The sequence below is a fragment of the Nuphar pumila genome, chromosome 7 (assembly GCF_984573655.1).
Source record: "Nuphar pumila chromosome 7, dmNupPumi1.hap1.1, whole genome shotgun sequence".
Lineage (NCBI taxonomy): Eukaryota > Viridiplantae > Streptophyta > Magnoliopsida > Nymphaeales > Nymphaeaceae > Nuphar > Nuphar pumila.
The window spans coordinates 43,810,371-43,823,756 of record NC_143255.1 but is presented as its reverse complement, the minus strand read 5'-3'; the positions used below and the strand labels follow the sequence as shown (position 1 = coordinate 43,823,756).

The window sequence follows — 13,386 nt, the reverse complement described above, 5'->3', positions numbered from 1 at the left end:
GAGTTTCTGTCTGAAGAAACTCAGAGATTTGCATTTCAGGCAGCTGAAACAGCTCGACAGGCAGCAAAAGCCAACCAAAGCGGCCCAGGATTTGAGCAAGGACGAGCAACATCAGAGAGTTCGGAAAAGGAAGGCGAGGATGAAGACCCGATTGATGATCCTACCTCACCTACATACACACATGCCACACCTACCCACATATCTTCTTCACCCACTTATACTCCTGCTTCGCCCCAGTACGACCTGGACGCTCCTCTTGAGACTCACCAGCATCAGGCTCAAAGGAACACAATAAACAAGCCATGCTTCAGATGGATTGAAGAATAATTAAGATTAACTAGTTTATTTAGTCGAGTCATATTGTTTGAATTGCATTATTTCTTCTTTCCTTACTAGTGATGTTCTCGTACATTTATGAGATTTATGAATGGAATAAAATGAATGATTTTTATATATTGTATGATATGTGATAAAATTTCGTGCAAGTACCAACGAATCACGTGATAATATATTTCCCTACAGTATCAATAGCCACTCGCAGAGGAACATCTTACCTATCAAAGGACACGGTAGCGACCAAGTGGGAAAGGGAGTTCCTTGGCGGACCGTCGCGAATGACACCCTCATCATCTCCTACTTCGGAAGGGGCACAAGTTAAGGGAAGTCACGCGGCAACTCAAACACCGGAGAGATATACTTTCCGAGAGGGTAGAGAAGAAAGTATGGAGATTTCACCTGGATCACCGATGAGTCAAAGTACGAGAATACCGCCAGAATACACTACCAACCGCATATTGTATGAACTCTTGCAAAAGACCCGAGTCCAACAAAGTCAACCTCAGACAATGATTTCTGGCATCATCTCATGGGCTGAGAGGTTCAAGAACATGCAACCTCCACTCTTCGATGGCACTCCTGACGGTGTCGTGGCGGAGAATTGGTTGATGCAAGTAGAGAAAGCATTGGATGCCATCCAATGTCCAGAGGATCAAAGGGTATAGATAGCTGTATCCAATTTGATCAGCGATGTGGAACACTGGTGGAGGTCCATCAGGGATACCTTGGAGTCAGATATGTACTTGTCTTGGTCCACATTCGTGAGGAGATTTTACAGGCAATTTTTTCTAAAGTGTCAGAGGGTGGAAAAGGAAGAAGAATTCAGAAAGTTGAAGCAGAGTGACATGACGATCGCCTAATATACCGTCCGTTTCAACTCTCTCTCCCATTTTGCCAAGTCCTTAGTGGCAAATGTGAAAGAAAAGTGCAGGAGGTTCGAATGGGGTTTGAGACCCAAAGTTTTGAGATTGGTCGGGCCACAACAAATAAAGAAATACAGTCGGCTCATAGACTACGCCTTCAGGTATGAGTTTTGGGAGATGAGAACGAATGAGAAGCCCCAAGCAAAGGAAAAACCCAGGACTGAAGATAAGGCCCAACATAATGGTGATAATATGGTAGAGTCCTCTCGAAGAAAGTTTCAGCCTAAAGGAAGATTCCAGCGAGACAACAGGAGACAGTGCGGAGGTCAAACCCCTAGTCAGAATCAGGGTAAATAAGTTAAGAATGCAGGCAATCAACAAGCCAAGCGGCAGAAGATCAAGAAGTCGACCCAGTCGGACAACGCTTGCAGGACTTGTGGTCTCTAGAGGCACGAGGGTAAATATGACTTGAGAAACATGAGATGTTTTAACTGCCAACAGATGGGTCATTATGCCAATGATTGCCCACAACCTGATCGAAGAAACAACTCTCTACCAAAGCCGAAGCTGGCAGTACCAGGCCGCACTTATGCGACTGCTTTTCAAGAAGCTTTTGCCAACCCTGAGGTGGTTAAAGGTACACTTCTTATTTCTGGTGTTCTTGCTCGTATATTATTCGACTCAGGAGCCACACATAGTTTCACTTCTTTAGCTTTTGAAAAATGGTTGCCCGTGGCACCTTCTCGATTGAGTGTTTCTTACTTAATAGAGACACCTATAGGAGCAACCACCATTGTGGATAGTGTGTATTCTAGCTGCGTAGTAAAAATAAAAAATTGTGAGTTGCATGTGAACTTGTTGCAACTTAACTTTAAAGATATAGATGTTGTTTTGGGCATGGATTGGTTGTCAGACCATCATGCCACTATCGATTGTAGAAGAAAGTGTGTCAGTTTTCAAATATCCCATACCTCCACTTTCACATATCAGGGTATTAGAAAGTTATTCAAGTTGGCTATCATATCTTGTCTAAAGGCCAATAAATATATTAAGAAGGGATACATGGGATTCTTGGCCTACATGAAAACTGAAGAGAGAGAAGACCTCACAATATCAGATGCAGACATAGTTCATGAATATGATAATATTTTTTTGAAAGACCTGCTAGGCCTCCCTCCTGATCGTGAGATTGAATTTTAAATCGATCTAGTTTCAAGAACATCGCTCATTTCAAAGGCTTCCTATCGGATGTGACCTGCAGAACTTAAGGAGCTCAAGGAACAATTGCAAGAACTATTAGAGAAAGGTTGTATTCGTCTGTCAGTATCTCCTTGGGGTGCTCCGATCCTATTCGTTAAAAAGAAAGATAAATCATTGCGCATGTGTATAGACTATCGTCAATTGAACGCAGTAATCATCAAAAATAAATATCCATTGCCGAGAATTGATGATTTGTTCGATCAACTGCAAGGAGTTGCATGTTTCTCAAAGTTGGATTTGAGATCGTGTTATCATCAGTTGAGGATCAAGAAAGAAAATGTGGCTAAGACATCATTCAGATCAAGATATGACCATTATGAATTCTTGGTCATGCTTTTTGGTCTAACTAACGCACCAACTGCCTTCATAGATATGATGAATAGGGTCTTCTGATCCTATTTAGATAAGTTCATGGTGGTATTTGTCGATGGCATCCTCATATACTCTACCTTGAGAGATAAACATGAAGAGCATTTGAGGAGAGTTTTGAAGACACTTAGAGAACATCAACTCTATGCCAAATTCTCTAAGTGTGGTTTTTGGTTGGAACAAGTGTTCTTCCTTGGACACATTGTTTCTAAAGACAAGATTATGATAGACCCTGCAAAGATTGAAGCAGTCACCAATTGGTCTAGACCCAAGAATCCTACTGAGATTCACAGCTTCTTGGGATTAACTGGGTACTACCGACGATTCGTAGAAAGATTTTCTTTGTTGGCGGCTCCCATGACAAAGCTCACAAAGAAGGACGTAAAGTTTAAATGGAACGATAAATATGAGCAGAGTTTTCAGGAGATAAAGAAGCGTTTGACCACTACCCCAGTGTTGGTCTTACCTTCTAGATTCGGAGGTTTCACTATTTATAGTGATGCCTCTCACAAAGGATTGGGTTGTGTTTTGATGCAACACGAAAAAGTGATACCTTATGCATTTCGTCAACTTAAAACTCATGAAGTCAACTATCTGATGCATAATTTGGAACTAGCAGCAGTGATATTCACCCTTAAGATATGGAGGCACTATCTCTATGGCGAACAATTTGAGGTCTTTATCGACCATCAAAGCCTTAAGTATTTATTTTCGCAGAGAGATTTGAATTTGAGACAGAGAATATGGTTGGAATTTTTAAAAGATTATGATTTTGAGCTGAAGTATCATCCAGATAAAGCAAATGTAGTCGCTGATGCTCTTAGCAGAAAGGCAGGAGCACTGGCCAGACTCGCAGATTGGGATTTATTTTCCTCGGTGGCTTATCAAAAGGCAGAAGCTCAATGCTTACCAGGTCAGTTGTTATTCGTGCAAACCACTATGAGATTCAAATTGTAGGAGCAAATTAAGGAAAAACAACCCTTAGATCTAGAACTGGCTCAAATAAGAAAAAAGATTTCAGAGAATAAGGAGTCAGAATTCAAAGTTGATGATCAAAGAATTCTTAGATTTCGTCAAAGAGTGTGCATTCCTAAGGATGACCAGCTTAGAAATCAATTGTTGGAAGATGCACACCATTCTAGATATGCCATCCATCTTAGTAGCACTAAAATGTATCGAGATCTGAAAGATACATTTTGGTGGAGTGGTATGAAGAGCGACATTGCTGAGTTTGTTAGCAAGTGTTTAGTATGTTAGCAGGTGAAAATTGAGCACCAACGATCAAATGGTCTTTTGCAACCACTTTCCATACCTGAGTGGAAATGGATGGATATCTCGATGGACTTCGTTTCAGGGCTTCCAAGGACGAAAAATGAGAAGAAATTAGTATGGGTGATTGTTGACAGGCTAACTAAGTCGGCTAACTTTTTGGCCTATAAGATAACTCACTCTTGTGACCAATTGACTAAATTGTTTATCAGAGAGATTGTTAGACTCCATGGAGTACCTGATTCGATTGTTTCAGATAGAGACTCAAAGTTCACATCACGATTTTGGCAAAGTTTTCAAGAAGCAATAGGGACACAATTAAAAATGAGTATAACTTTTCACCCTCAGTCAGATGGGCAGTCAAAGCGAACCATTCAGACCTTAGAAGACATGCACCGTGCATGTAGTTTAGAATATAGTGACTCGTGGGATGATATTCTACCATTGATGGAGTTTGCCTACAACAACAACTTTCAAGCAAGTATAGGCATGACTCCATTTGAGGCATTGTATGGTCGACGATGTCGAACTCCCTTGTGTTGGGATGAGGTCAGAGAAAGAAGGTTGTTAGGTCTCGAGATGGTTCAACGGATGGCAGACCAAGTGAGATTCATTCGAGAGCATCTTCTTACATTGCAAAGTCGATAAAAGAGTTATGCGGACCAAAGACATCGTGAGTTATAATTTGAGCAAGGTGACCACGTATTTTTGAAGATATCTTTATTTAAGAAAATGATGCATTTTGGTCGAAGAGGAAAGTTGAATCCCAGATATATTGGACCCTTTGAGATACTTGCAAGAGTTGGTCAAACAACATACCGTTTAGCCTTACCAACTTTCTTATCTCGAATTCATAACGTGTTTCATGTTTTTATGTTGCGGAAGTATATGCCAGATTCCTTCCACATATTAGATGCAGTCAAGACTGTATTGGATATACAAGATGACTTAAGTATGAGAGAAAAGCCCAAAGAGATTCTGTACACAAAAGTACAAAAGCTAAGAAACAAAGAGTTATCTCTAGTATTGGTTAGATGGAGTCATCACAGCAATAAGGAGGCTACTTAGGAGCGTGAATCTGACATTCGTGAGCAATTTCCACATTTGTTTCCAGGTAAGATTCTGAATGAATCTTCTTTTAAGAGAGGTAGAATTATAAAAACCCCTCCGACGAAAACACCGGAGGGGATAAGCATTAAAAAAAATAAAAAATAAAGAAACAGTTTCCCATTTGGGAAAACCGTTTCGAAAATTCAAAAGGGGTAAGGATAAACCTCACCCCCGAAATCCGTGGGAGGAGGGCGAGGTTTATCCTCAACCCCTCACCTTGCGTGAGGGTTATAAAAACCCTCATGCAGATCCTTCCGTACTCTGCATCGAGAGAGAGAGAGAGAGAGAGAGAGAGAGAGAGAGAGAGAGAGAGAGAGAGAGAGAGAGAGAGAGAGCGAGAGAGAGAGAGAGAGAGAGAGAGAGAGAGAGAGGGCCATCGGCCCCGACGACCAGCCGACGTCGATGGCCAGCCCTGGCTGCCGGCCCATGCCCGGATGGGAGCAGAGGAGAGGGTCGACAGGGCCTGACCCCTCTGCACCTGGGAATCGGAAGGGGCTCAACCCCTTTCGCTCTTTTTAAAAGACACAGGGTCGGTTCAGGGTCAACCCAGACCGAACCGGGTCGGTCTGGCGTGACCCAGACCGAACCCACCAGTCTGGATCATGCCCAGACCGAGCCTTCATTAAAAAAAAAAAGGGTTGAGTCGGTCTGGAGTGACCCAGACCGAACCGAGATGGCAAATATATATGGTTTGGGTGAACCAGTTTGGGTCGAACCGGTTCGGACCCAAACCAGTTTGGATGAAACAGGTTCATGGGGAATTGGTTCAGACCAAATCGAGTTTGAGTCAAACCGGTTTGATCCAAACGGGGTCTGATTGAATCGGTCCGGTCTTACTGGATCAGGGTTCTTGGTTCAGATCCAGCCGAACAAAACCAGACCTGTTCTGGATCCAATTGGATCAGTCTCGGGTATAGATCCAGTCAGACTATCCCAGATCCATTCAGGCAGGTCTAGATCCAGTATGAATGTTTTGGATCCAGTCTGAATGTTCTGGATCTAGACATGCGGGTTCTGATCTAGTTAGACTGTTCTGGATCTAGTCAGACTGTCCTGGATCAAGTTGAATTTTATTGGATCCAAATCACAGATAGATCTGGATCGAGTAATTCTAGAGTTAAATTGTAATTCAAAATTTACCAGAACATCCATTTGGATACCTGAGATCCATTTCAGTAAAATGGATATAACTTTGCACCCCGAACTCGGAATCAAGTGAGGTTTGGTGCGTTGGTCTTGTATCGTAAAGAGAAATCTACTAGTCTATGATATTCAGTCAAATCAGTAATACAGAAATCAAGGGTTCATGATTAAATTCAGGAAGGGGTATTTTGATAATTTAGTAATAACATATGAAGTTTTGTGCATTAATATGAACATCTTATGTAACCAGATCACATTGTTAGAGCTTCTTGAGGCTCGATTTTAGAGAGATCATAGATTCGCCTTCAAGGTAAGGGATGTTATGAGCAATTTTAGAAATGAATAAACATTTTTACGTTGCACATTATTGTAAGGTTATAGATGTTATGAGATTAACATGATAGTTTTGAGTGAGACCATAACATGCATAAACTTTCATGCTTGACATTATGAATTAATTTATATACATGTTTGTTGTGATATGCATGTTAATTGTGATATATCATGCATGATAAAAAATATTGAATTATGATTGCATGTTTATATGATCATTAAATATCATGCATTGTGATGAGACCATGTTTAGATTAGAGTCCCATTTAGTCTATTCATGTTGTATGAATAAATATTTTGAGATCAGCATGCATGACTCCTTAAATTCCGAAAGTGGCAACCTGTGGCAAGGGCTACCTGGTTCGCGGTCAGAGCCACCACGGAGAGTGGGCCGTCGATGATTTAACGATGTAAAGACACTATATCATTGCTTGCTAAGTGAGAGCGGTGTGAGTCCTAATGTCATCATGAGAGTAAGAATTGTAAAGATCAATCACGATATCACTCGTGAGAGAACGAGTTAATTATGAGTTTGAGAATGTGGTTCAATGTGTGAATTTAGTCATGACTTAGGGTTTCACTCACACCGTGTTGAGACTCTGGAGGACCAGAGATGATTTATAACCATCATGGTTAGGATGTAGCATGAATCATACCGAGATTGAGAGCTTGACCTCCCGGCTAGCTACTGGTGGGGTCCCCGTGGTGGTTCATTGCAGTCTCTGGTGGTCCGGAGACCACTGGGAGTGTATGGTTCATTGTCTGGCCAACATGTATAATTGGGGTGTTCTATGGGGTTATTACGCCCATAGACGGCTATGACCGATATAACCGACCTAGTGATAGTTGTTGTGAGAGAGTATTTAAGAAAGTTAATGGGGGATAATTAAAATATATCAACTTGTGTGGTGTGTCGAAAACTAAATTAAGACTAGGGGCTTAGAGTCAACTACAGTTGTAAGTTTAATTGTTTATTTGCTTATAATTATTCCTTATTGGGTTGTAAACTCACCCCCCATGTTTAATTACAATTGTAGGTTTCAGGCTTTAGCACAATCAGGACGTGTGCAACTTATCATTTTTCGGCAAAGCATTTGGTATATTTTATTTTCTTGTCATTGAATAAAATGTATTTATTTTTCTTTTGTTACGAATGATGAACACTGTAAGGAAAAAGTTGATTATGAGAATAAAATGAAAAGTTTTTTTTTTAGCCACGTTTTCTCTGTGTAAACTTTGTACTCTTCCCCTCTGGGAAGTAATACCAACTGAACTCGGACTCCTGAGGTTCCAGATCGGGGTGTTACATATGTGATCATATTTCTGAAACTAAATTGATTTTCTATGATTTTGTGCATTGTTGATTATGTGTAAAGTGTCTCATTTTGAAGAGAATAACAATATAACAATATTAAAAGAACCAAATAAAATGGGTTAGAGACCAACGTGTTCATAAATGTACTTTTGACATGCTAAACACTTAAAATGAATGATATTGTAATACATGAAAAAATGACATCTCATATAGAGATATTTATCTTCATGACCTATATGATTCGTTCTTGTGATTCAGTATAACATGTAACACCACATGAAAATTGAATCGAACCTCGATAATGTGCTTTTTCGTGTCAATGGGTCAAGTGGGTGAATGTTGAACTTTTGGATCAAATCCAACTTAAATATGACCCGTATTGACAAGGGCACATAAATATGAGAATATGAAGAGATCTCGTAATTGTCTATGCATGGTAACCACTCATTATGAGAACCTCCCATCAATTTTCCACTATAAGTAGACGACCATGAGAGCTTGATGAGAGTCACATGTGTGATACCAGTCTCTCATTCTCTTTGTGGTTCAAGGGTTTTACTTACCGCTCGACTTGATGCCTGGGCTCATCGAGGGCGTCAATTGGCTAAAGGAAAAGCTGGCAACTCATGTCTACTCGTTCGGATAGACAATGACCACTCTTAGTAAGTTGCACTCCCAACTCTCATTAGATTATTCCAACAAATGATTCTTATTCTTATTTGTAAATTCGATTATTAACCTGTAACAAGGACCACGTCAAAAAGGACTAAGAACATGCTATTCTTTTGCTACTTTCGAATAAAATATTGTATAAGAAGACACGACACAAGAATAAATTGAAGTATTGTTGTCGACATATATAGTTTTTAACCTAGTTAAGTAGAATAATTGAGAATATCCCCGTGACATGTATAGCACTCAACCAACCTAAGGAGTACCAAATCCATTGTTTAACCAAGGGTGGTTCCATCTTACATTGAATCTGAGATGCCCAATTAACAGCTAAGATTTGTCCATATTATCAGCTGGATGTGGACGGTTTCAATTTTCTCTAGGTCACAGATTTCTGCTTCACATTTGGTAAGGTAATTAACATTTAGTAAGGCATACTTTCACTCCAAGACTCCATTTGATATGTTTTAATGAGTAGAGAAGGTGACTTTCAATTGCTGGGAATTTGAGGGTAAAGTAACTGAATCAAGAAGTCAAAAGCCCAAAAACTAAAATGGTTCAGTTCTATCAAAACTTAACATCCTCACAAATAAGTGCTCTCTCTCTCTCTCTTTTGTTAATAAATGCCTGAAAATATAGTACTTCAATCCACCTTGTGTAATTTGCTCTCAAATGGCCAGGGATGGATTTGGGTTGGATCCATCTCATATTCGCCGGCTGTCGTGCCCTCCTTGTAATGCTGGTGGTCGATTGCTCATTGCTTTAAGATCTTTTTCTTACTCTGATATAATAAAATCGGCTTTACTTCTCAAAAAAAAAAAAAATCCAGTACCTTGTGTAGTTTGCTTGTTGGTTCAGGCATAATCTAAATCATCCAAGCTATGCCCCAAGATCCATTCCTAACAACAGAAGAAATGTAAATGAAATTTGATAATTATTAAACCATCACAGTAATAGATTATTAAATTGTGGCTCTGTTTTTGAGTTCCCAATTACAAAGGGTGCTAGTGAAAAGTATTCCATGCCTCAATAGAGGGGTGGAACTACAGATGCATACACACTGAATACAGTTACATGACCTCTTGGTTAAACAACCATGTCAAGGTGCCATGAGTTTCTTCTCCAACACTTCTGAGCAAATATGACCCATCATGCGGTAGAAACAGAGCAGATCAGAGAGCTGTTCAATGGATATCTTGGACATCATCTTTCTTGCTGCAATCTCCCTCTCTTCATTCATCTTCAACCTTTCCATATAAGAGGATGCATTCCTAACAGTTGCTCCCATCTGTTTCAACCTCTTCTCTTGCTGTAATCTCAAAGCAGCACTTGACTGAAGAAAAAGCAACACAAAAACAACAATCATGATCATACAGGAAATGAAATTGCAGTAATAGAATGAACATTATGCAATCATTCACAATAATAGATTGTGTAGATCTTCAACATTTTTGGAAATCTGTACCTCTAGAAACTCTGCTCCGGCTTCCAAATCTTGGTCTTCGAGAGATTTCCTAAAGCTTCCAGCCGTATATATATTCCTGGCCACCGAGAAACTCCGAACAATTATGTTTCTCTTCTTCTCCATTTCTCCATCTAGTTTCAAGGCCTTCATCTCACCGTTCACTTTCTTCTGGTAAGCAATCACGGCCTTAACAAATTCCTGGTTATACCAAGATAAGAAGATCAATCAGAACAAAGATTTCTAGTTTGCTTTGGTATTCCATTTGGTATGTAGAAGAGTAAAGACTATGTAACACGGACTCTTCTAACATGGCACCGCACCCTTCGACACAACTTCCTTTGTGTCAGGTGAAGTTAACCACTAAGGTGTATTTCTGTCTAAAAGTAGATTCAGTTAACCCTAATCAAGTTCAGTTTTATTTATATTATATATATAAATACATAAATACACACATGTAGTCTTAACTTAAAATTGTTAAAAATTATATATATATATATATATATATATATATATATATATATATATATATATATATATATATATATATATATATATACCCTTCCCGCACTCAAGTTTTTTTGAAGAGCTGCATCGCTGCATTTGCACCCACATCCGCACCCGCAGCCATGTGACATAGTGAAGACTATGCAATTAGTTTATGAGAAACATACTAAAATTTAGACCACTTTGACATGCTCAATCTTTATGTTTCAATAGATCTTTAAAATACAGTCGCTTTTTGTAATCCTTCCATATAGTTGAAGTAACCACCGAGAATAAATATAACAGTAAGAACTAGAAATCTATATGAAATTATATAGTCAAGACACTTTATATCCTTGAAAGACCTCACCAAGGTGGCGAAGCTTTGTAAATTTGTCGGGAAGCAACATTTATCAAGGCATCAGACATAGCTTATCAAAAGGGTGCCAGAGAAGAAAAACATAAACTTCCCAACATGCCTCATAAATTGGTTTAATGGTCACTGTATCAGCAAGTTCATCAAAGTAGTTCGACTGAATTACCAAATAGCTCTTTCCTGCTTTCTACTATGCAGCATCAAGATTACCCCAATACAGATTAAAAAATTGTAAAGCAGATCCTTGGGAAGTCCCCAAATTCTGATGTAGTAATTTCCCTCATAAAAACTAAAAGATTTTATTGTGACCAATGCGGCATTTATAAGAACTGTCAGGAAGAAAAGTGTACGAGATATAGAGAACATGCGAGTGTAAAACCATTTTTCGTTTTTCATACTTTCTTTTTGTAGATCAGAAACCATATATATAAAAGGACAAAAGGGTGTCAAATCAAATGACACCAAGGCATCAATGAGCGCTATGAGCTCATGCATATTTCAAAGCTCAGATGGATTCATATGGCCCGGTTGCATCCGGTGCACGTGCAATGTAGAAAAAGAAACTAAACCTGCTTTTAGCAGCTCTTGTACCAACCTGATAAGCAGAAGGGCACCCCGGATAATCAAAAGCCAACTCTGGATTTTCTCTCTCTTCATGTCTCATCCGTTCCGGATGGAATTGCAGGCCCATTATGAACTTACCCTCCTCAGGATTATAGGCATCTGGATCATAGAATGCCTCTACCAACCCATCAGGAGCAAAGGCCATTGGTATAAATCTCTCAGCCAGCCTCTTCACCCCTTGATGATGATAACTATTAACTCTCAACTCCATATCCTCTTTCAAAGAATCTTTAAACCAAGCCTTTAGTGGTGTGTTCTCTAGAACTCTAACAACATGTCTATGACCATCATAATTATCATAGTCTATGTGCCTTACCCTCTCCCCACCACTTCTAGAGACCTCCTTCTCTACGTCCTGATAAAGGATACCCCCACATGCAACGTTAAGGATCTGAGACCCCCTGCAGATCCCCAGATAGGGTATGTTCCTTTCAAGGCATAACTTTGCTAGCTGGAGTTCAATGGAGTCCTTCTCCTTATCAATGGCAGTATCACTAGAGTGCAGCTTCTTGATCTCCTCGATCTCTTGTGGGGTGAGGCCATCAAAATCTGATTCATAGAGAGAAGGGTCCACATCCTCTCCTTCACATAGAAGCACGCCATGGATGGGCTCAAAACTCTCCAAGAGCATGTGAATGCCTGATACTCTGGGGACTATTACCGGCACAGCTCCATAGTTGACAATAAGATCAAGATGGTATTCACCTAAACATTTCAAGATACAGAAAAAAATAAGAACACATTATAATCTCAAATGGGTATCACATAAATATTTCAAGAAATAATCTCAAACTGGCATCACCCAAACATTTATATATGAATACAGTTAATAATCTCAAATGAGTATAAACTAAACATTTCAACAAGCATAAGATAATAAGAATGCAAATAATAATCTCAAATGGGTAACACCCAAACATTGCAGGACGCATAAGAAAACAAGAAATACATACATTAATCTCAAATGGGCATCACCTAAACAGTAGAAGATGCATAAGAAACGAATACAGACAATAATCTCAGATGGGTATCATCTTTTTTTAACCAATAACAAAATAGATTTTATGAGGATTTTTTTTTTTACCTACAAAATCCACGAATTTGTTCTTACGAACACATCTTCTAGAGACGATGAGGACCCTTGGCAGAACCATGGAAAGATCTCTGGAGGCCACCATGTCCTTAAGGTTTCCCATGTTGATGATGGTATATGATGACTATGGTGATTGTGGTAGATCGGTAGATCGGTTTAATGATTTTCACTAGGTCGGTGAAACGATTTCATGCTTCAACGTTGAGGAGGAAGAAGCTATTTATAGGGAGTGAAAGCCATTTGGTTAAAGAAGATCATGACCTTGCCGATAAAAAAGAGAAAAAAGGAGAAAGATCGTGACCTCCGTGCTGAGGGTGGTTGCCCTATTGTAGGACAGCACGATATTGCAGAGATGACGCTGCATAGTTCATGATACACAATCACATGGGAAATAAAAAATATATAAAGTTTATTTGGTCCATTGATTGCATAAAACCATGGGAAGGTTCTAGATTTCTTCTCTTCCATAAGAGATCATCACAAAACTTGGAGGATTTTCTCTTATTATCCATATTTCAGAACTGTACATATCATTGACTCGGGGACCGGGTTGGATCTTTACCGGGTCAGTTCATAGAAGCTAGTAAGAGCATATTACAAGGACTAAACCTCAATTTGGACCAAGATTCTGGTTCCCCAATCGATCTTTTTGGATTCGGATATTCGAATCTTAAG

The 13,386-nt window shown here is 39.5% G+C and overlaps 1 protein-coding gene across 1 annotated transcript; it reads right to left on the bottom strand.

Annotated features, from left to right (window-relative positions):
• Window positions 1–863: 863 nt before the first annotated feature.
• Window positions 864–12,796, bottom strand: LOC149832096 (putative glutamine amidotransferase GAT1_2.1). The gene is made up of 6 exons (XM_090013156.1): window positions 12,703–12,796; window positions 11,590–12,323; window positions 10,136–10,333; window positions 9,775–10,003; window positions 6,818–6,836; window positions 864–1,005 (listed from the first exon to the last, which is right to left on the bottom strand). Exons 1-6 carry the CDS (start codon window positions 12,794–12,796, stop codon window positions 864–866), a joined length of 1,416 nt encoding a protein of 471 aa, XP_089869282.1.
• Window positions 12,797–13,386: the final 590 nt, after the last annotated feature.